Consider the following 25,000-nt stretch of genomic DNA (forward strand, 5'->3'; position numbering starts at 1 on the left):
ATCGAATGGTGATCGAGGAAAACAAATCCCGAGTGTCGGCGGAAGTCAGACCATGGTAGTGTGACGACGAGGTTGCACAGCTCTATTTTTGGGATCAGGCCCCCACCGTCAATCAGTCAATCGTACAACAGCCCAGTTGAAGGCTATAGGGTGGTGGTGCGGTGGGAAAACACCGGAAGCGTGAGGCTGTGAGCCACCAAAAACAACACCCCAGTGACCGCGAGCACCATTCGGCGGCACTTTCGACGTACACCGTAACCGCTGATGCCTCTAGCAGCATAATACGCCTTAGGCTGTCTCTAGCCCGATTGCTGACTGTCGATTGCTTAAAATAATTCCTCACCTCGCGCGTGGACAGATTCGTGAATAAAAGATGGCGACAGTCACAGGGGCGCATGTGACGCGCTCCGGTGAGGTTCAAAATGACTTCCACCTGACCATAGCCATCATCACGCCACGCCACTGTGATCTTCCGCATCAGATGAGCGTCATCAGCGTCATCGCCATTGAATCCAGGGGATTGGATTTTTTTCGGACTCCCTCATCAAACACAATACAATAAATGGGCGCGAATCGTCATACTACTCTACTGATGCTGCTGCTGCTGCTACTGGCCGGTACAATCAACAATCTACGCCGTAGTCCATCAACTGGAACTGAAAGCGGCGGCCTAATGAGCCAACTGTTTCGTGCGGTTCACTACGCAAGGCCCAGCATCCGGAAGTCAACGGCCAACAACGCAAAACGCTGCTCTCGGAACCGTAAAACAACCCGCCGACGACCCGATCTGATTCTATCCCCACCCCAGATAACCACAGAGCCAAGCGGACAAACGTGCGCACCATTTGACCCGCGCGTCCGCCATTTTTACGGTCGATAAATTTTCATAAAAAGACGCCCACCCCACGCCATCGGCAGCAGCATCCAGCTCCAGCTCCAGCAGCTGATCTCACTAACCACTGTCGGTGCGGTGACTGTCGATGTGAGACGAATTGGCGACGGCGTGGCACCGCGCTGCGGTGGTATTCAATGTCAAGCACATTATGGCCACACATCATACCCTCCGTTACTTGCCACATGGTGCTGCAAGCCAGACGGAGATGATGACGGTGATGACACTCTGTGAAAGTGCACGCCAGCGCACAGGCGATGTCTTGTATTCGCGGCCAAAAAGCGACCATCATTTCGAGCTTTAAGAATGCCAATATGAGCATTGCAACAAATCGAAACTCTCGTGTCCACTCTGCACACTCGTGTGTGGCCGATAAAGTAGAGTAAATGGATAGGTTGCAGATGGTTCTGATGGTGCTGCTGCTTCTCTTTAACTGGCTCACTGCCTCGCTTACCTAGCATTCGATTCAACGGCCAAGAGATTGCCTTACATTCCATTGGATTGTCAAAGCAATGTTCCGGTTGTTTATGGCTTACTTGTTAGGACACTCTGGGGACACAGGTGTAAGTACAGCATCGATCTCTCTTCGAACACTTCTCTTCAACGAGCGAACATTTCGAATACCGACTTGTAATATCGACAAATCGACCGAATCCAGATCCGTTTTCCAGGAATCAGTCTCCCATCATGAAAAACCCATGATCCAGGTGCACCGGAATGCTCCACTTTTGCTACTTGAGGCACACATTTCTGGGAAACAACTCTCTGCCTCTCTCTCTGCAGCTGCCTCGGACATATCGACAACATCTCGCAGCAGCATCACAACATTGCGATCCGACAACATTGTAGCATGGGAAACGCTCTCATGTAACCGTGTGGAAACGCTGATAAATCACTGGAAAAGCAATCATCATTAATCGAAAGGGAAATCGTACATCATCCCCTACACATGCCGTCGGAATCGTAATGAGGGTCCCGGACCCCTCTCTCTCTCTTGGCCGCGGCGTTGCAAACCAATTGGCCCTCCGCATCCCTTCTGTAATGACCTTTTCCAATTGACCCTTGAACAGATGCGTGGCTGGCCTCAGAGGCTAGACCATTTAGCAAAATTCCTGCACACCCGCAGACCGGCGTTTGCAGTGCGCATGGAATGCTCGCACAGGCATGAAGTCATATAGCCGACGACCTGATCGATCGGCAAAAGAAATGTCCTCCTTCCCCTCCTCCAGTGTCCCCCGAGGACCGCTTCGTGGTGTCATCATCATCGTGGTGGTTGTTATGGAAATATTAACAATCTCCAACCTCGCACGGAATGGGCCCCAATGTCCCGCTGGTGGTGTAAGGTCAAGGAAACCGGTTCGATACCACTTCGGCTGTGAGTCAGCAGCAAACGCAACGCGTCTGCTCTCGGTGTCTGGGAGCTGGAAGGTAGAAAGAAGCAACAGCAAATGGTGGGAAGGAAGGAAGGCGTGGTATGGAAAGTATCGATAAAACCGAATCCAGCAAAGACAGGTGAGCACCGCGTGATCGATCTATCGTCGCATGTTCCACAGCAAAACGCTACAAGGGACGTGAATTCCCTCCCCTGGGGACGATTAGTTGCTTTAAGACGTATGTCTTTCATCCTCCGGTCCCCAAAAAGGTGTAATGCTAATCCGTGGTGCTCTCCGCAAGACCGCAAAAAGGTATTATCACAGTATTGGTACAAACGCCCCGAAAATCAACGATTTGCGCCTTGAGTGATGATTATCATACCGAGTTCAGCAGCTCCACCCCGGGGTCCTTTTTTGGGCTCGATGGCAACCTTTTTCGGGGATCGATGGCCGCCAGCACAAATCGGCCGGGTATCGCAGCTAGAATGGATGTGCAATCTGTTCTGGTCGGCCGCAAAGACCCAAAAACGAAAGATAATGGTTTATGCTGGTTCCTCCCCCCTCCCTCGGGGGTCTTACCGGAAAGCGCGCGCAATACCGAGATGGTCCATATTCGGTCCTAAAGACAACCGACGAGGTGAAGCGACTCCGCTCGCAAAGTGTTTACCAGGGACCACCAAATCCGTTCGACCGAAATGAAATGCTAATATGATTCAACCCGCTCCGGAAGGCGATACCGGCCGTTGGCCAAAGACCAACGTATTTTAGAATCGTTCATTGATTTTTTGCTGTTGCCTGCACATGGCATGCGAGGGACGACGACTTGGTGACAGAATCCGATCTCCAATATTCACCGCCACACGCTTGGCCACACGGTTGGGGTGCGGTTGTCGAAAGTTTATCGGCCCACCAACGAGACGAGTGGCGTCTCCCGAGGGAGGGAGAATGCGAAATTGCTGACGCCAAAGCGACATAATCGAGCGGCGAGGGCGAAGATTTGAAATCCCTCTGCGATGCGAGGAAATATTAATGACTTTCTACGGGACGTTCTCGCTCTCTCTCTCTTGCTCTCTCTCTCTAAGTCCAGGGGGAATTAACGCATAAAATGTCGGGCCATACGTAAGCACTGGGTGGCCCAGTTCGATGACCAAACGAACGATTGTCTTTGGGATGGGGTCCTGCGTCGGAATGGCCACACAAACAAACACATGAAGTTCGAAAGTTGAGCCAATTAGGTTGGTTATCGATACTGGAATTTGGGGAAATCTTTGGCGAACAACAATCGAACCAATAATTGATTAATTAATGGTGAATGTTACCTAATTGGGACTTGTACTACATAAGCTTTATTGTTTGTTGTACCGTGTTCAGTGGGAAATTTTAAAGCCAATCAATTAGCGAATAACCACAAAAACCAGCATCAAGAAGTGCTAATGCTTTAATGTAGCCAGGAAGAGCGCCACAACGGCCAGGAATGATAAACAGGACTTGGTGGTGATTCTAGTCAACTCTAACCACCCGACAAAGCCGGCTCTAAGTAGCGCAGCGCAAATAATAATTAAACATCCATTACGCTCCTCCCTCTCTCTGGCGCTAAACCGGTCCCCACTGGAAATTCTTGGCCGGGCGCGGGTCCACGGTGCTGAATTTATGTGGAATACTATCTAGCGGCATAAATAGTACATCTTTGGCTGCAGTACTGAGGTCATTTCGCAGTCATAAATTGCAGTATTCCGTTTTTCGGTGGGAGGGAGGGGAGGTGCTCCCCCTGGTAGTCAGTTCAAATCCTCTTTTAACCGAGAGCTCACCAGTTGGTATCTGCCGCAGCTTATCAAACGCTAACAGGTAAGCCGCCTTCCTCATTCCAGGCACTGACCACGAGAGATCCGGTATCCGATAAATGAAATTACACATCCCATCTTCCGACAGAACCATTGCTGCGTTGAGTGGTTCAACCGATTCCACGTCGACGCCCTTCAGGTGTGGATCGAGATAACATTTTAAACATCTTCCATCGGGGAACCCGACGATAGAATGATAAGCTGAAGAAGATAGAGAGCCCTGAAAGGAGCGGAGGCATAAAACCGAGGTAATCATTTGGAAAAGTGTTATCGCAGTGTTACAAGCTGCATTTCCTCTCGCTCTCTCTCCCTCTCTCTCTCTCTCTCTCTGGCTGTCTCGACGTCCGACAGACAGACATTCGGACAGATGAAAGCATAACTCACAAGCACCTCACAACATGACCGACCGTCATGCGGTCAGTCAGGAAATAGGAGCTTCCCTATGAGTGTACCAACCGAAGACGTCGCACACCTTGGACACCCTCCCTTTGCTGCACCTTTCCTGTAGTATTTCCACGAAAAACATGACGCTTCAGGTGTTGTCCAACTTCAAACATCTCGGCTCTGCCACACCACAGCTCGACGTTGGCTTTCGGAAGGTTGGCCGACAGCCAACGAAATTATACATTTGCCGGATGAACCATACCTCTTCCCACAGACCGTACATAGCTCGTACTAGTGCTGCCAGTGCTGCTGCTGCTGTTGTTGTTGCAGTGAAACAGGATCGTTTTGCAGGGAGTCCGTTCCGGAGACCTTCGGCGATCGGGCGCAGAACATCTTGTCCTCCTCTTTTTCCCGTTACGCTCGGATCGGACTGGTCGATAAAGCAGCCACCCGTATGGACGGTCGTCGGCCACACCAACCACCAACCAGGGCAATATATTAGTTTTGGCAGAGACTTAGTAGGACGCTTGCCGTGTTTCACGCTCTTAACGGTTGATCTCGCGAAAGTGCACTCCACCAAGGCTGCAGCAGCACCACGAGCACCACGAACCACCATCACCAGCAGCAGCAGTGGTGCAAAGTGGCGAAAGTGAGCATGACATGGCCACAGTAGTACAGGGAAGCGTACCACACTCTATCGCGCCGATGGTGACGCGAGTCGTTGCACCGTTTGCGTCGTGTTTTGGGCAGACTCCGGCACTCGGTGGATGTCCCCACCCCGGGGGGGGGGGGGGGGGGGGGGACAAATCCCAATCCCAAAGAGCGACTGTGAAGTGGCCGGCACACGCATGTTTGCCGGGCATGGTGGATCGTCCACCGGCATTCCCCAGAGATATCGCATCGCTGACAGCACGAGGAAAGCGAGGCGGTGGTCCAATGACCTCTGTTTGCCCCGTCGCATGCCATGTGCAGTCGGTGGCGTTCATAATCGTCTGCGGGCAACTCTGCGTGGTCATCGGTGGTTGGAGCCGGGGAGTGCATTAGCTAGCATGGCATGACATTAGTGAAGAGACCATTTTTAGACCACAGCATACAGGCAGGCAGCTGTCATATCGGATCCATCCCGGGATCCCGGAAAATCGTTCATCCAGATCCATCACCATTATCGACCGCGGGATAAAGTGGACTCTTAACGTGGACACAAAAAATGCCCCTATTATTGCATCAATGATGTGGAAATGTTTTCCACAACCATCTGTAGCAGGAGGACCTGACTGCAGGACATGAGCAGGAGAAAGCGCATTAATTTTACATCACATTGAAATGGCATCATTTTTAGCTCCAGAAGTCGCCGAGGAGAAGACGACGAATGGACGTTCCAGCTGCTATAAGCTGGTGGGCACATATTTAATGTCACCAGCGACTTCTCCGACGGCCAGCAAACTGTCGCCAGCGAATGGAAAATATCATCTTTTCCAATCGAACGACCATCGCGCACACCACTCGCCCGGGCAACCGGGCGTAATGGGCCAGGTTTTCGGCGGCCAGCAAGCGCGCGAGAGAGAGAGACAGAACCGTTTTTCCATGTTACTCTCGGTTATATTTATTTTCAATCACGACGAGCAGCGCGTTCGCTCGGTGGGCTCGATGCAAAACAGCATTCCTCGCGCTGCCTCGCGCTGCACACTGCACGGAAAACAGGTGCACGCTGCGACGAGGATCGAGGAACGGAATGGGCCGTTCCGGGGTGCCGGGTGGTCGTCGGGCAGATGCTTTCATGCGAGAGCGCGAGCGAGAGAGAGAGCGACAGTTTGGGACGCGACAGGAGTACCTACTACACCTTCAGCGAGACACATCCGTGGAGCTGCGATTTCTTATGCCCACTCCTAGAGCTGCTCCATTTTTCCCACTAAGTGGGGAGGAATCACATTGTGGCGCTGTGGTCCTCGTGAGTTTGTGTCATCGTAGATAATCCGGGCAATGGCACGTACGGAAGATGTGAGTGAGACGACAGCAGCGTGTGTAGTGGCTATGAGCTCGGAGGAGGATTTACATTTTCCTACCCTGAAGCCACTGCACATCGCGAAGAGGAAAATTCTTTCCGTGAATGTGCGCGGTACACGCCAACAGGCGACTGTAGGAACTACTCGCCCTCGTTGGTGATGGAGATTAAATCGATAAGTCAGGGGGGCATTGAGAAAGGAAGCAACAAAAAAAATGGGTACCATTTTCCTCGTGACATGGTTGTTGTATGCAGCAGAAGAAAAGACGGCGACACCAGCTCTCACTGATAGCCATTTATTTGCCAACAATAACAGGACACATATATGGTAGTTTATGAGTATTACATGAGCGGTGCAATATATATGCACGTTTCACTGAAGGATTCAAATGTCATTAGGAAGCGCGATATGATATTTACTGTGGAATTTATTTCTCCCCTTCGCTATGTGGATTTTCCCTTCAAAAGATATGCTCCAAACTGGAATCTCTGACTATCTTTATTATGAATCTATGAACGTTTGTTTTGCTCTATTTTCCGTGCCACTTTTCTGCGATATTTTGAGTATATTGATTACAAAAAAAAAGTCGTTATTGAGAATATCTTTTATAGTGGCCATATTAAAAATGGAAACACGTAGCAAACCATCTCGAGTAAAGCCACAAAAACATAATTTAAACCGAGCCGCAATCTGACTTCTACAATTAATTTATGTTTCCATCGCAAAATGGTTCTATTGATTAATTCCACCGACACCGTCCTTGAGCAAACCTTGCCCAGAAACAACATTTCTCGCATTTTCTTCACCAGCTTCCACTCCGGGAGGCGGTGGCGGTTTGCATAATTTTTCTCTAAAACTGCTACCACTCAAAGGCCGCTTCATAACTGTGGCAGGCACACAAACGGCCCTAACCGAACTCTGGCTCGTGCGAACCAACGCCAAAAGCTCCATTCGTTCCATCTGCTACCCTGCAGGCCTATTGGCCGCACCGTGTGCCGCACGCGCTTGTATGTCACAGCGGCAATTTGTTCCGGGTCCAGCTTGACAAATTTATGGCACACACTCCAGCACCTCCACTTAGCGTAACACGCGCTCGCTCTCTCGCCAAAGCAGTAGTGCCCAGCAGCGAGCCAGAATGAGCGAGTCGAACAACATTTCCACGAATGTTTTTTGGGTGTTTTTCGCCCAAAAACCCCCGTGTAGCAGACACCATTATTTCACCTTTCCACACCCCGCCTTGCATTAGCACTCCGACTAGCAAAACCCGTTGAGTTTCCCACTATTCTCAGGTGCCACGGCCAACATTAATTTTACCCCGTTCAGCTCACACCTTGGCATGAACGGCGGCTTTGGCTTTCCGTTTCGTCGCGTCCCGTTTTCCATCCTCCCCTGGTTGGTCTCTTTACCCACCTTCCCGATCTTGGGCTGTCGGGTGAAAGGAAAAGCGTTGGAAAATTTCCAGCCAAATTAATTTTTAACTGCCCTCCACTACACACAGTGTGCCGCACTTTTCGGTGGATGGTCAGAGGAAGCGGGATGAGGCGTTCTCGCGGTCGCTCAATAAAAACAAATTAAAAACGCACCATTGGATTCGCCTTCGTAAATAAACTTCTAATTTGTGCCGCGTGGAATTAAGCGGTTAAAACACCGCTCGCTCGCTCACATTCCCAACACACTACACGTCGTGCGTCGCCAATCATCATCATCATCTTCTCCGTGATCGTGGTGTGCAAATGAGAAGTGGCGGCAATAGCAGCAACAGCAGCAGTTAGCGGAAGGAAGCACCATCGGTAAGTGGCCAATAAAGATGGCGTGGTGTGGTGCGTATGTAATAACGTTTCTGGGTCAATTTAGATTTCATTCGCACCACATTTTCGCTTTCCAACAACGCGGGGAGGAGGTATGGTGGTAGCCCAAAAAAGATTTGTAACGGATCCGAAATCAAACACCGGATCACATCGAAACAGGAACCATTTACTGCAGCGGCAGCGTGGTAGTGGCAAGTGGTTCACATAAATCTAATTGACCAGTCCTGGTGAATCTCGTTCCCGAAATCAAATGGACACGAGTTCCGTGAACGCGAATGAAATAGATTTCATTTAACCATCGCCAGGTCCGCTATCAGTAGCCCACCGAACCGAGTGACTGAGTGGAGCAGGAGAATGAGCGCGAAATCCAAGGCTCACCAATCTACGCCACTTGGTAGATGCGCCTATGGACCCCCCCTTCATTCACTGGCCGGCATTCCCAACACTGCGGCGGAAATGATCTTGATGAAGCGAAAATAATCGAATCAAATCGCGTTGCGTATTAGATTTTCGACCAATTCTGCTGCTGCTGCTGCCTTCTGCTACCCAACTGTGCACGGATAGCGTCCAAACGACTTTCACCGGCCGGGTTAGGCTTCGCTACCACGCTGAAAGAACGACCAGCGACCGCGAGCCCTCAAAGAGACCCGTGCGCTGCAAAGACCGACAGACGGAGCGCGGCACCAGCGGCATCGGATATCTGTTTAATGTGGTTTGGAAAAAGGAGGGAAACGCCAGAAACATACACACATACATGGCTGACCAGCTGGATACCGGGGCTAGCGGTCGCACCGCATGCACCGCTACCGATTGCAGCCCACAAGGAACCAACCAACCAACCAACCAGTAGCCTTCCGTGCCGGTACGATACCATTCCGGGTGGCTCTAGGCTGTGAATTGAGCTGGATTATCCGATGAAGCCGCAGTTTATTATATTGTGCTCCTCCACCGCGAAGACTCTGGAACCTCCTTCAGGGCCTAGGCCAAGCCAGTTCTTTGTGCTCTCGCGGTAAAGCGCTGGGCGACGGCCGTATCCAAAGGAGCCATCATTTCGCCACACGCTAATGGCGAATTGCTACAATTGCTACAATCACTTTAAATTATATCTTTAACATTTACCAACACGCTTCTCGCTGGACTGACTTCCTGGGAAATGTGGCCAATCATTTAAAATCACACGAGGCACAAACGAACCTCATTCAAAAGCAAAAAGGACATCCACACCTTGCTCTTTCTCTCTCTCCGTTTCTCTGGCTAATGGTGCCGTCGCTGGTTTGAAGTTGTCCAATCAAAGTTTATTAAATTTTCAATTCGGCCTTTCAACGGGCGAGCATACATTCACAATGCCCATCAGGACATCGTGTAGTCACCGTGTCGGACCGCATCAGGCGGCGTGTGCTTTGGCACCGTTCATACGGTGGCTCGCACCTAATTTCATTATAGCTCACCATGGGCCGCCTCCCGCAAAACCCGGCACGCAATTCCGTCGGCAGAAGCGCCTTGGTGGTAGACACAAAGAACCTTGGCCAGCATTCTGGAGCGCGTGTCTCACTGGCAGAGCCCGGGATTCGCTTCCGAACGTAGAGGTAAGGTGTAATTAATTTTGTACGCCATCAACCATCGTACCGAATAGCCGAATAGACTACTGACCGGCAAATATGCCTTATTGGCATCCTGTTTTTTTTTTTTCTTCGCCATCTCTAATTATGCCGGGACAGTATGATGGTCATGGTCCGAATTTTTCGGTGTCCTAGTTGCAGTTGACCTTGGTCCGGGACAATAACGACCATGTCCATGATCCATCCTACACTTTCCATCACTTCTCATAGAAGGATTCTGGATTGATATTAAAACGATCTCATCTGCACCGATCGATCCGATTCCTACTGGTGGACTTCAAGGTTCACCGTCAGTGGGCCAGGAGTGTCGTGTTGCGTCCGCTTGATTGGATTTTGTCACTCAATTGTGTGCGGCCACCGAACGCACTGTCATCGTCACTCTCCCGTCGTCATCAGGTGTCATCAGCCACGATCGCGGCGGTTCGAAGTTAATTTACGCTCCTCTACTCTCCGTTCGAACGGATTGCACATCATGCAAATGCTGGGATGCCAGATGGGATAGGAGACTGCCAGCCACAATCTCTCAGCGTCGACTAGTGCAAGAGTTTGGACTTAGGCCAAATTTTGGGCACCATCCTGGCACCGTGCTGCTGGTCGATGTATTGTATTGAGAAAATTGCTTTTAACGCGTAGTGTGATGGAAATTCGGATCAGGAAGTGATCCAGATGTGGCAGTCTTGGACGAAATTACTTTGTCTTATCGCAAGTCAACGCATTCTTATTCAGATTCAGATCTTATCCTTTCTAGGAAGGAGAACTAAAACTCTGCCGACAAAGAGCGGCGCTATTGAGATCTGCCGGTCACCCAAAATGGCAAGAGCCTGCATAGTATATTGCTGCCAAACGCACCCCACAATAGTGACAGTGACCTGCCAGTGGCCGACCAGTTGGCTAATTGTGGTTGACGACTCAATTGCAGATTTAATGAAACGATGCCAACGATGTTGTAGCACGGAAATAGACAACTTCAATGACAGTGAACAGTGAGCGCTGAGGAAGCGAGGAAAATCAAAAGAAGGAGGAAGGACCTCGTCGCTTCAAAGCTACAATGTTGTACGAAGGATTCTGGGCGTCTGCCGTTTCTGCCATCATTGCCATCATCATCATCATCAGAAGTACAAAGCAACTGAGAAACCCACGAAAATAAGGGCCTCTCTCTCTCTCTCTGGCCCTGGGTAATTGAACTTCAATCAGATGTGACGGTTACATAGTTTGCGGATTGACTTGGGCGTTAGGCTCTCTGGCGCTTCCAAGCTCACAACAAGAACAGCAGAACAGCCCCACAAGGCTCAAGAGCTGCCATATTGGTAAGTATCGCGTTAAATGATGGCATATCACCATGTGTCGCCCAAAGCAGTAGAGACGGCGAGGCCGCGCCAGTCAGTCTTGACGCGAGACTTCATTACATGCCGCCTCCGTGGCGGAATTGAGGTTCTTTGTTCATTTCAACCACATACTCCGGCCGTCACTTACAGAGGCGGTCTATGCTCACGACCAGACCAGAACAGAGCACCCGCGCCGGCCGGGCAGATCGTCAATTCCAAAAGCGCTGAGTTGGATGGTTTTAAGTCCATGCGTCGGCGGTCTCTGAAGCGAGGGCATGGAGCCGATATATCGTTTCAACACATTCCCATTCTAATAGACCCAAACGCAGCGCTAGTCTAGCAAATGGCCAGATTTTCTGAGATGTTGCCTCTCGTCGCGCGTTCCTCGAGAGTTCCTTCCTTCGTCCATTTCTGCCGTGGCAAATCGCTTGGCATTTCCTTTTGCAGACCAACCGACCGCGAGTATGTGGCTGTCGTAAGGAGCTCCATCATTCTTTAAATGACGCCGCACCCCACTGCAAACGTGACACGCCGCATTCCATTCCGGTGTTGCCGTTCTGTTTTCGTACAGCGTACGCAGCCCCCTGTCCGCGCCAGCTCCCAAGTTGGTTTTTACCGCAAATTCCTTAATCCGAAACCTAAACAGCCATTCGACCTACGCACCCTCACCATCACCACATACCGTTGCCGGCCGACTCCAACTTCGACTTCGACTCCGACATTGCTCGCCCGATCATGTAAAAGCGAAATCCGTCGTTCATGCATAAAATTGTGGCCCTTTCGTTCGCATTGGATTGGAGTGTGGCTGCTGGTGACATGACAATCCCGGTGGAAAGATCTCTCTTTGGCCGATGCTGATGCCAGTGATACATGTGTGTTGTCCTTCACCTTCCCAAAAAAAACACAGAGCCAAGCAGATGATATCCATCAGATTGAGGGTAGCGGAGGAACTAATATTTTTCCTACGAATCGGCACATTATCGCCGAAGCTATCGGCTCAGCTCAGCTCACCTTCGCACATCGGTATCAGATGAAATTATCAACCTTCACAACCGAATACCCAGCAGCGATCAGCGATGTCAGGGATATGGGAATATGCTTATGCACACCCACTCCACTGCCGCACTGCCATTGAAGGTTCGTGGCACGTGTTGTGTGCCAAGAACGTGAACGTACGCGTGGCTAGTGATGATGGTGTGTCATCGGTGTGTGTTCTTGTGGTTGTTGTGTCGTGTGGGTTTGGGGATTGAAAAATATTATGCCACACGACGCCATGGCGTATAAGCATGCCAGCTAACCCCTTGCGAACCGGAACATGTAACACCAGCCCTCCCGCCGGGGTCGACAAAGAGGAAAATAACGACCGAAGCCAAAAATACAGCGAGCGATTAATACAGAGTCGATTTGGTTGGTTTGGATTCGTTTGCATCGATTGTGTTCTGGGAAACCGATCGGAACTGGCCTGCAGAAACTTGTAATGTATCTGTCCCGGGGGGAATGATTTACTTCTTGGGAATATTGGCTTCGACATCTGCGCCTCCCAACGCGACGAGGTTACAAGCGCCATGCTGGTAGCAGATGAATTTTCCCCCCTTCAATACTCCTCTCAAACTGAAGTGCCTGTAAGTTCTCCAACACATGGCATCAGAGTCACGAGCACACGTGCCTCCCTTCATATTATCCTTGCTCTTGCGTTTTGCAGGAAAAGTATTACTTTTCTCTTCTTCTGCTCGGTTGGAAAATCAAAAATTCCCAACCAACATCCAGCGGCACGTGGCTCTGTCTCTCTCTCTCTCCCCCCCTGTCTCTCTCTAAGGTATAAAGGTACAACTTGACGCCGCAATCACCGTCATCTCGTCTCGTCGTTCAAGCGTAAAGCGCAGCTCGTAACGCGAGTAGACAATAACTATAATTACACCTTTCAATTACACCGCGCAACTCGTAAGCATCTCACGGGCTCTTACTCGTTGCATAAACGAACCTTTTAACCCGGCACTCTTAGCTCCACAGCACGCGTAACGTCTGGTGCTCGCGGAGGGCATAAAAACAACGTATCACGCGTACTGCTCCCCTCCTGGTTGTTCCACTTTTTTCCGACCAAAAACACTTTATTGATGAAGTGTATTTATCAAACGGCAATACGTGAGTACGAAGGTACACAACAGACAGTCTGTCGTTCACGGAGATTTCTTTCTTCTTCTAAAACCAAAGTTACAACATTGTCTCAAAGGTGTAGCTACTTCACCACCACCAATCATCAGAGGAAGGAATGTCATAAAACAGTGCACATAAATCTTCATTACTATTTGCTCATAATGCACGCGGCCGCCGCTGCCGGCATTGGTGGGACATACATACATACCAACGCTCTGGCGGAACCACTCTGTGCCGTATTTTCCTCCGATACGATACGCCACTGGCCAGTATCAGCGAGCAAACAATACTGGCTGGCGCATGCAACCACTCGACTCTCTCGACTCGGCTTCGAGAACGGGAATGCAAAAAAAAACGCCAATAATTGAACAATCCCCCCCACCAACCATGCCATGCACTTCGTTTATCTCTTTGGTTATCGCAACAAAACCGCCAACAAAAACCGGATGGACCAAAAAACAATAACAACAAGAGCTATCTCTGTGGTGCTAGAACGGTAAACATAAGAACGTAAACACAGGGAACAGAATGCCAGAAACGGATCAGATAAAGCAGAAGCGCACAACAGAGAGAGAGAGAGATAAGAGACCTTCCCGAAACAAAGCATCATTTCCGTTCTGGCCGCACGCAACACCGCAACCAAAAGCGGAAAAGCGGAAAACGGTGCCGACGGATAGCCGGATGGATGGATGGATGGATGGACAGACAATCAACAAATTAGATTTGTCCACTCTCTCTCTCTCTCTCTCTCTCTCTCTCTCTGGGTCGCTCGCTTACGACCGGTGACCACCATTCTCGGAGGGGTGGCCACACACCACACCAACAGGGTGCGAGTACCAGCGGCATTTGACATATTCCCGTTCCGTTCTGCCCACCACAATCATCACCCCCCGTGCGTGCACTTCCGGTGTGCATGTGTCGTGTTTCCGGTTGACCGGTCACCGGCCAGCGACGACCATGACGGTAACGCATTAAAGGGAAAGGGTAAAGGGGTTCGAACGCAGATAGTTTGGGAGATAAAATCGACTTACACTAGACGCGCAACATTAACATGATCCATTGTTACCTCCGAAAGTTTGTTAAATGAACGAAAACAACCACCGCCCGGGGTCAAATTGGCCACAATCGCCATCCCCGCCACGGGGGTACATCACTCTTTGAACAGGTGTACTCTGCTGCTGCTGCTGGCTGGCGCGGATTTGTTTGTGTTCCCGGGACACAGACAGCGACAGGACGGACATGGACACGCACATGACAAAGAAATAACCTTCGGTCACAAAAACAACTCCCGTGTTCCGACCTCATGATCATCAACGAGTTCCATTGCTTCCGGTGCTTTTCGCGAGCGCATCCGCTGCCTCGCGCTTCACCACCACTTCCTTTCGGTATCCCCAGTTGCAGTGACTGAACCCCTTTCTCCGGTAATGACATTTCCTTTCGCACATTTATTCGCCGATTGTGTTGCACATTATGTGCAGCAGTAGCAGTAGCATGTGTAACAAGGGGGCTTTTCCAACATGTGCTTTCGCAGAACTGTGTACCACAACAACAACAACAACAACAACGGGGACAACGGAACATTCAGCGAGAGTTAGTGCACACCTCTGGGCTTTAAAGCTGGCACACTAACCGTTTCGGATTCTGTGCCCTTTGTGTTGTGACTGCGTTTTCACACGCGCGTTGATGGTGTGTGAGTGTTTTCCACCAGATTCCTATTGATTATATGGTGCGACTAAGCGTCGCCGCTGGATTTGCTGTGTTAAAGATGGATTTTTCCCAATCGGCATCATCGGCAGCAAGAGCTTCTTTCTCCTCTCGACACGACAGCGACGAGGTTTGAGGAGAGATAGAGTGTAAGCAATAGGATGGTTGTGGGGTGTGCCTGTACACCCGGGCATAGAAACGGTATCGGTGGGGCCGGTTTGGATCTTTGCTGGGGCCAGCAGCGGCGGCGAGACCAGCAGCAACACTTTCTCATTCTTTGGACCCACTTGAGTATTTTCTTTTCTCCATTCCACTCCACTCCACTCGAGACACCGTTTCACGATCATCGCTGGCGGCGATACGCGATCGGAGCACAGTGTGTGGCAGAAAAACAGGAGAGGATTAAACAGTTGCCAACAGGTTTATCAAGATCCCTGTATTTTAACTTTTATAGATTGCAAATCGTACCGCGGTTTCTGTATTTAAAAGCTCGGATTAAAAGAATTTTCTTATGATCTATTTTTTTAAGGAAGTTTCCCAAGGAATTAATGAAAATTGTTCTCCCAAAACTTTTGAAGCTATCAAATAGCATCATAACTCATATTATTAAGTATGCTCGTTGGTGTCATCGTTATTCTATTCCATATCAAAGACCTTTCTTCATAAATTTCCATCCGTTGTTATCATCCGTTGACAAACAATACGACATCGATAAAATAAAGGACAAAGCAGGAACACATTTGGTTCACAAAAAAAATCAATACTCGGAGTGTTTTCAGTGTCCAAGACATTCTAGTTATAGCAGAATAAAATAAGAAAACTTCCTTTAAAAGCATCCAAAAGGTTTTTCAAAACCCTTCTAACTGATTCTCCCATCTGAGTTCCTGGCGACGACGAATTCCGGACCGGACTGTTAACCGCGTCGCTTCGTCGTGTCACTCTCACCGATCGACCCAGCATCAGCAGCTCCCAGAAACCGGGTGAGCGAGCGCAGGCCCGTGACCAACGCGATCCCGAGTGTGTTAGTGCGGGATCGCGGAGGCAAACTGGTCTTTGCACCGAACGAACCGATGGGACCGCGCTCCGGTGGGGCGGCATATGCTCGGAGAATGACCGCGGACCGCGTGGTGACGGTGGGCGACGGAATGAAAACGAAACGAACGGGGTGAGCAAAACAAACACCAAACCAATCGCGGACCGTCCCACACCACAAGATCCATGATGATCGTTGTGATGATGATGATGATGATGATCGGGGCGATGGGGAAAGGAATGAGCGAAAAGTGAGAATCATGAGAAAAACTATTCATTTTCCCGCCGGTTGTTGGTTCCGTTAGCCCGGGGGCACGGTGTTAATGAAAATGATCATGATGATGATGAGTTTGTTGTGCTACATAGTTTTTTTTTATGTTTCTATGATTTTCGAAAACTTTATACAAAAAAGGGGGCAGAAATGAAGTATTTTTTTCGCTTACTCGTGCAGCAGGTCAGACGAAGGACTTCAATGCCTCTTTTACGGGCGTGTCGGGGTGATCGTGTTTTGAAGAGCTGCATGATCGACATCACAGTGACGCTTACAACAATAAACATGCCTCCAGATGCATCCACAGGCCAGTGGTGATCGCACAACGCGAAAAAAAAGGCGCTTCGGAATGCTGTCGTTTGTTTTTGTTATGATTTTTGCATCACCAAATTGTATTATGCACACGCACGATCAACCGATCTTCAACACAGGCATCAAACACAGACACAAAAACCCTCTCCGGATTAGCCATTCTCCCTCAATGTAGCAGCATGGCCGCAGATGCAGATACGAGCGGCTGGATCCCTTCTCTTTCGCTTCACGAGACCCGAGGCAAACCAATAGCTGCTTTTCCTTCCCGTTTTCAACAAGCGCAACAACAGGGCAAGTCACAACGAACAACACACACAGAGACAGAGGCACAGAGACACCAAAGCACACCCATCGAGAAGACTGCTCGTGATCGCGATCATCGCAATCGCGTCCCACACACGCGAGATCGCACGAAAGCAATACTCCCACCTATCGCACACCATTTGCAGAAGGTGCTCATCCACAGAACACAGAAACGATATTCTTTCTAAAAAGGTGCTTACCACACACCAACACGGCCCACAACACCCACAACACGCACTCCAAAAACTCCTACGCACACCCACAAACACACACTCACACCGTCGTCGTGACGGATCGTGACAATATCGTGACGGAGTCGGAGGCTGCCCTGTACGACACGGCGTCGTTCCGAGGCGGCAGATCGCAGATGAATGAGCGGTGCTTGGGACCCCTTGGGACCGAGCGAGCAACCGGGTCAAAATGAAACGGAAAGTGACCACGCGAACGCCAGTTGACAAGATAGAGCCGAGAGCCGAGAGCCGAGAGAAGAGAGCGAGAGCGAGAGCGATCACAACAAATGTAATCTTTGGAAAGGGGTTCGTTCACCTACTTCTCTCCGGCTCTCGCGGATGAATGCTTGAGAGATGGAGAGAAGATGGGGGAATGGGGAGATCAATTATGTTGCAAACAAGAGCACCAAGGGATCGACACATAATGGGGAGGCGAGATCGTTGATCATGAATTGTTAATAAGTGGTTTTTGGTGGGAAGAGCATTATAGGCGGTCCGCTGTTTAGATTGGAATTGTAATTTATGCGAAAACGGATACCGAGTGCAACTATGCAGAAGAGGATTATCTTGGTATTAACGAACAGAAGGCAATGAAAAGCTACCAAAAACTAATGATGAATGTTGGGTACAAATAATAAAAGTTACTAATATTTTGTTTACACGATAAAATTATTAAATTCCAACACACTACCATACCGAATCGGAATTGGAATCGGTTCCAAGCAGCATGTGAAATCCTAATAAAATCACAATCCCCGGAACGTCCAAGTGAACATTCTAATGCTCGACAAGTGTGCTCTCACCTGCGCTGGCAGTCTCGACCAAAAAAAAACCACTTACTAATCCCCCTGCCCGGCACGCACATGTTGTGCTGCTGATGCCCTAGTCGAGCGGCAGGAAGGCATGCTGTGTCTGCTCTACGGGACACCACCACAACCTTCGCACGACCGGCGATCGTGCGAGTCCAGCAATAAGGGTTCCACACAGGCGGCACAGTTGCTCCCCGAATGTTGTTCGTTTGTTGAGTGACAGAAACCGAACCGTTGGCCAATGTGTTTTTGGCAAGCAGGAGCCGGAGTGCACCACCACCACCAGCTCCCGTCCTACCCCATCTCACGGCATCGAGGCAAGTGTAAATCGTGATAAATTTGCGGCAACCACCACCAAGTGCTGCACCAGTGGTACTTGATTTGCCCAAAACAACAACCGCTGTGCGGCTCGTAATCATCGTTAATAGTGCCAATGGCACTCGAGAAGCCGAATCGGATCGAATATCAACCGTCGAAGGCCGTCGTGGCGCGGATTTCAGGTAACACAAACAGCTTAACGCCAAATGTTGGTGCGCCAATCCATCTGGTGTGCGCCTCCATCTTTTCGGTCACCATCACCGGTCAGCAGCAGCAGCAGCATGGATCGCTACTTTGTGGTTTTCCCCTGGTTTTCCAATTCCGGTTGGAAAAACCCCTTAAACCTAAAGCTCCTTGCCCTTTGCGTTCAGCTCGTTCACTAATCTGCTTAACGTTCCCGGCGTCGTCGTGTTTCTCTCAAGCCAGCCTGCCAGTCAGCCAATGTGGCCATTCTAATTAATAAGCGGAAAAGGTGCCTCGTTGCCACCTCTCATCGTCTAACGATGGCCTGGTGTGGCCTGGTCCGAATGGTTAATTTTCCCAAGTGGAAAACCTTGTAACACTTCACGCGGTCTGGTGCGCTACCGAACCGAGAGTGTGCACCATCCTCATCATCATCATCATCGTCTGGCGTCATCCTTGGTCACGGTAACCCCCTACGCGGTTTAAGGATATCGTCTCGTTTGACACAACGGACGCCATTTACCTGGTGAAGGTAAGGTCTCGCTCTCTCTCTCTATCGCCCTTTCTGTGTGGCCAAATTGAATCACAAGGACCTGCCTGTGACTGTACGGCGGATGATTAACATTTTACGTCATTTTACTTCAAAGTACAAACCGACGACGACGACGACGACGACGAAGGCGACAGTGTACAAGGTCACACCACGCTCAAGCCGCTCGATGATGAATCCGTGAGCCAGTCACGATGAAAATGATTTCATCACCACAAAATCATAAACTTTGTTACTCTACTCCGGGTGGATGATAAATGATAGTTTGTGACATTAACGGCAGCACTTTCCGGGAAGAGTAACAAACGTAAAGAGCGATTAGGGAATCGCGGAAAATTGAAACCGAAAGTGACGACCGACCGGAGGCGCAAAAGGTGTCCGCGTTTGCGAAGCACCGATCTCGCGAATCGATCGTACGCTCGTCGACGCGTTCGAGCTCGAAGAAACTCGAGGCTGATCGACAGCACATGCCGCTGTGCCGTCGATAAATTTAGATTTTCCTAATTTACTTTCAATCCAATCACGTGCCAAGCATGATACAACGGGCGTCAGGCAGTGGGAGCACCACTGCCCTGGTGGACGGCAGCAATCGAGCCACAATCGGAAATTCGATCGAAACGCTATCGCACGGCGATGATCGCGCGTTCGAAACGAACGCCGTTTAATTACTTAGCTCGAGCTCCCTTGCACGTAATGTTGCCGTCCGCTGGTGCTGCTCTGCATAAGATTAATTAATTTAAACGAAAACGGTCATTAAGAAGGATGGCTTTTGCATCCTTCCTTTACGCCACAATAAACTTCCGCCCATCATCGCCGCGATTATGAATGTCCTGGGGTTGCCCTAAAAAACAAAAACATGATTTATTCCCATTTCCCCCACCGGATAAGGCCAACCGGCAACAAGCCCATAAAGACCGGCCGTTTCCGCTGATCGATCGATGGATCGATCGCGTTCATTGCACAATGCGTTCGACTAACGACCCTATATTGCTCCTCCTCGATTGATTGCTCGTTAAATCCATTTTGCCAAGCCAAGGACGAAACGAAAACGAAGGAAAAACACTTCATTAGGGAACGGACAACAGAATGGGGGGGGGGGGGGGGAATTCGAAGGAGAAAATATGTTTCCATTTTTTCCCAGCCCCTCTCTTTTTCTCTCCCTTCTTTTTGGCACCTGATGGAGGGATAAAATGTGGGACACGCCGAGGAGTGGCACCACCTCGCCTTCAAGGCTCATTAGATCCCTATCACTGGCCACTACAGCGCATACGGAGAAGCGGAGAGTGTCCGATGATAAAACGAGGGCTACGTAAAAGCTTCCGCATAAGACGGTAAGATGGAGAGGACCGCAATCACAGGTGGAGCCGTTTGATGAACGAGCTTTTATTGAAATTAATATCCAAATGTGTTCCGGTAACGACCCGGCACCCGGCCGAAGGAAGTGGAAGTGACCTCCAAACACTCCTCCAACAAGTTGAACTCCTGCCACCTCTTCTGTCGCTCCTGTTTTGTGGTAAGAGAAATGAAAAATCGGGTCAAACCACAGAGAAGCCCTCGCTATACGGTGCCATATGGCCTGGCCTGTGGCCTGGCCGGCCTGCAACGTTACAAAGCTTTTATCATTATTTAAGGAGCGGTTTGTACGAGCATTTCCGGCAGTTCTGTTGGCTTCTGCCACCGGGGGTTTTGAGCTCCCCGATGTTCTGCCGGTGACCTAGAACCATCGTTTTCAATCACCACACACCGGAACCGGTTGGATCCCGCTTTGGACGTCCGGTACTTCGTGTATTCCCGGCGCACATTCCGTACGTTCGTTGGTCCTGGCACTGGCCAAGGTCATGGTTAGTGCCAGCATAAGTACGATGACCATAATCGTTCTCGTTCTCCCGGGTTTTTTTGTAATGCCCATTTCCCGTGGTTTCAAGATCATTTTAAATTATTTTATGACGTAAGTTTAACGATTCCTAATAATGATAAGCCATTTTTTTAACAGTTTTAAGCATTTCTCATTTCCATTTTGCGCACGGTCCATGGTAAAGAGGACAGGACTATCTTCCGGATGGATGACCGGGTACTGCACCCACCACAACAAAGGCGCAGTTGAGTGGTGGCACTTTCTTTGAAAAATCGTGCCAAAGGAAAACGAAATGAAAATCCTCATCGACCACATCCGGCGGCGACCACACAACTCGAAGACGAAAGGTCACGCTCCGGCACCTAGCACCGGCGGCTAGGTCGAAACGCTCCGGCACCCTCGAAGGTTAACCCAGCGCCAATTCGTTGCGTTGAACAATTCCGAGATAAATCTTTGAAGGTGGCAGAATGTAAGTTTGACATTTTACTAATTAGAAAACTGCCGACCGCTTGCTTATCAGCCGCTTTGGAAACATTTGGGACGATGGAAAGGGGGAATGCCGTTGTTGAGGTTTTCCAAAAAGGTTACCCATTTTAATGTTCTGTTTGTCTGGCCGGAGCTGGACAAGCGCGCAAGCTATTCAACAATAGCAGAAACAGTGTGACCAATAATCGTTTTTCATCATCATCTAGACCCCTAGGGCAGCATGTAATCTTATTTTTTCCTTTCATTTCGTAGAAAGAAAAAAGGATAAAACAACTCGCTAGAGGTGTCGCTGTCGGTGCCGGTATTGGAGTAGCAAAAAAAAACACCTACGCATCGGTGACCGTGGCCTGAGTTAAGCTGAATTCCCACCGCATGCAGATGGAATTTCGCAGCGAACGGCACCATCACACGCGCCGTCCCCAACCCTCTGGCCGTTGCGGTATCCAATTAAGCGTGGCAAATAAATAAAATGGAGAAGAAAATTAAAATGAAAAATCGGCCACGCAAATCGTAGTCGCACAATCCGCGGCTCTCCGTTAGACACGATCATCAGCACCATCATCACCGGCATCGTCATCATCATCATTGTTGGATTTTCCTTTAAAAAATGGAGACGAACGCCCCAGGTGGGTCAAGGGGAGAGTAAGCCCGGTTAATCCCGGCGCATTCACCGACAGACTGAGAGAGGTAGAGATGAAATCGCTGCACGCCTTTCAGTCGGCCAAATCACGCTTTGCTGCTGTCTGCCTGTGCGTGCGTGAGAGTGTGGTGAGCCATGCAAATATTTGCTCTGTGCGTGCTAATTTTAGGACGGCCGCAGCGCCATTTATCCCACCAATATGATGACCGAACGGTGATCGTAAAATCCCTACCCATCGGATGCCTCCTTGGGAGGTTGACTGATCGAGTAGAGCACATCCACACCGTACCGACCAACATCACCACCATCAGCACGTTGGCTGTAAGGGACTTTTTAACAACGATCCGTAGTTGGCTGTGCCCGCCCGCCGGGAATGTTTTCCCGGTGTGCTTTGAAGCAACGCAGTCAATTAACGGGAATTTATGACGATACGGCCGATGTAAGGATAGTTTGCGGTTTGATTGTTTACTGAGCCATGGATACCAAAGGCGCCATGGCGCCAGGAAGATTCGCTCGTACTACATACAACTATTCGACCATCTTCTGTAAGCCTAGCTGGTGGAGAACTTTCTAAACCAGCGATTGTTAATCTAGTAAACATGTGCTAACATAACACCACACTGTTGCAACAATGGCGAAAATGATCGATAATTGGAGTGCATAGTGTCCTAACATAAATTCTGTGGCCAATTAAATTGTTCCTACATGGACTCCCGGTCACGGCACGGCGGTTACGTTGCCGTGAGTTATAATCCCCACCTAACGTTCACCTTGGTCGAACCTCATGCAAAGTTGCTTGGCTTCGTTAATCCTACTCGCGTCTACTACTCGATGGAAACGCATGGTACTTCATCCGGGAAATGGTTTTCATGACGCAAAACAAGGTTAGAGATACGGGGCAAAAGACGGAGAATAGTTTCAACTTACCTTCGAGCAAAAGGCGGCATCCGTTGATAGTTTCCGCAGGGCCCCAATACTGAATAGTGGACACTTTTTCTCAGTGTGTGTTCTTTTAACGGTTGTATCGCCATATTTGTTCCGGCAAGCGACGCAAACGTTCTAGAAGAAGGGATTGGCCAGCTAGGCCACCGGCGAAGTGCAAAACTCTTTGTCCTGGTTTTGTATCCTCTTTTCGTAATTTCCGCTCATCGGTACACGTTCCACACGACGTTTGACAGTTCCGGCCAGTGCGCTCTTGATATTTTTTTCGTGTTTCCATTCGTTCGTACACTTCCGGGTTGCTTTATCGATACTGATATTCCTACCTTCCCACCCCTTCCCCTAGCCATTCTTCATTTTAAAGAAATTGACAATTGACTTTGGCCCCTTGACTCGCTGGCGCTACTATGCTTTTTCCCTTGTCACCACCAATTACAGCACAGCCACCTCGATGGTACCTCGATGGAAAAAAGCAACTCGGACAAAAGCCTCTCTGTGTGCTCTGGCTCACCTCCTTGATGCTTCATTCGTGCGGTGCTGCTAGGCTACGCGGACCTTCCAATCCGCATTCCATCCAAACCAAGGGGATTAAGGACACACTCACACCGGACCGTACAGCACCAACCCCTAGGAGACCGGGGCGACGGCGACGGTGATTTCTCTTTATCGCTCGAGGGACACACCAAACCTCCCCTTCGATGTCCTTCCTTCGCCCCGATTACACTCTAGCCTGTATGCTTTTCACACATTCAACTTTGTCAGGTGCCCCTTGAGAGGGATGCAGAGGAAATTCTGTGTAGAAAATGGCACCAAACGCGCTGGGAGGACGAAATCCTGATGCACACGGAAGAGCACGGAACAGCGGCACTGGATCCAGGACCAACCACCACTTTCACTTGGTTGCAATTTTTAGTAAACCGACCGAACCGACCCACACACTGCAGATCTCGAGGCCAAGAAACTCAGGGTGGAAAATTCTGCGTTCGAAGAAAAACGTCGTCCGTTCGGTGTTCTGTTCCCTTTCTAAATTCTCGGTTCTCGGGCCAGCGTTTGCAGCCAGCAATTTCTCGTCGCGATGCCGTGCACACGAACACATGCGCAATCGTCGTTGGTGTTTGTTGGTGCGTGTGCCGTATGGATTTCACGGAAAGGAAAATCACCGCAACCCCGATTCGAATGCGCTGTTGCACCGGATGTCCTTTTCTGACCGACCGATCTTTTCGTTGATGGATTTCTAAAATTACTGACAAAATGTGAGGTACTTTCTTTTCTCAAATATTTTTCTGTTTGCGCAAAGGTATAGAGCTATCGAAGGAGAACGGATTTTCCGACCTGTGGTCACCGCTTTTCATCGAACATCCTTGCAACATAAAAACATCGCCTGATTGGTTTTTGCTGCAGGGGTGATAAAAACACCATTTGTGTCTGTGTCGCGTGCGTGCGTGCGTGGGAATGAACGGTGTATGTGTCGGGTGCGGCAAAAAACACTGTTCCGAACCGTGAGAACCGCCCCAGACGCCGGAATGGGCGAGACCCCGTTTTCCTAGCACCCTGGCCCAATTCCAGTCCCAGCTTTGCAGTGACCACCGGCGTAGAGAGCATGTAATCCACGGTTCCATTTCCACCCGTAGTGCACCGACAAGTTAGGAAAAGCAAACTCCCACACGATCAGCACCTCCCGGCAACCATGTCTTCCCTTCGCCACCAAACTATCATCCAGGTTTGAGTCCCGGTCTGCTCGTTCCAGCTCTATAGAATTAAATGAAAGTATCTGTTCTATGCTTACAGTATTCTATACTTGTCGCGGCCTCACTCTTCGCCTACGGTGGCTCGCTGCACGGCACGTTCGTCTTTGACGATTCGGCGGCAATCGTCAAGAACATGGATGTACGGAATGTGGCCACACCGTTTCGCACCCTGTTGCGGCACGATTTCTGGGGCAACAATCTGACCGACCCAACGAGCCACA

The 25,000-nt window shown here is 49.8% G+C and overlaps 2 protein-coding genes across 9 annotated transcripts in view; one reads left to right on the top strand and one right to left on the bottom strand.

Annotated features, from left to right (window-relative positions):
* LOC126573355 (uncharacterized) overlaps window positions 1-24,038 on the bottom strand; it is a 58,815-nt gene extending 34,777 nt beyond the window's left edge. Inside the window, exon 1 of one of the 8 annotated variants that reach the window (XM_050233400.1) lies at window positions 23,842-24,038. The gene's annotated coding sequence lies outside the window, so the exon portion shown is untranslated. Of the gene's footprint in view, window positions 1-17,147; window positions 17,172-17,221; window positions 17,279-23,542; window positions 23,784-23,841 lie in introns of those variants that run through there. The other 7 variants (XM_050233396.1, XM_050233408.1, XM_050233407.1 and 4 more) reach the window with 7 other exon arrangements.
* A 432-nt stretch (window positions 24,039-24,470) lies between these two features.
* The window catches only part of LOC126569769 (protein O-mannosyl-transferase TMTC4), a 2,707-nt gene continuing 2,177 nt past the window's right edge, over window positions 24,471-25,000 (top strand). The window contains exons 1-2 of the mRNA XM_050227097.1: window positions 24,471-24,751; window positions 24,820-25,000. The exon at window positions 24,820-25,000 is cut by the window's right edge and continues 1,448 nt beyond it. Of these exons, the coding sequence (XP_050083054.1) occupies window positions 24,719-24,751; window positions 24,820-25,000 (214 nt within the window). The 5' untranslated portion in view covers window positions 24,471-24,718. The remainder of the gene's footprint in view (window positions 24,752-24,819) is intronic.

The sequence above is a fragment of the Anopheles aquasalis genome, chromosome 2 (assembly GCF_943734665.1).
Source record: "Anopheles aquasalis chromosome 2, idAnoAquaMG_Q_19, whole genome shotgun sequence".
In the NCBI taxonomy this organism is placed as follows: Eukaryota; Metazoa; Arthropoda; class Insecta; order Diptera; family Culicidae; genus Anopheles; species Anopheles aquasalis.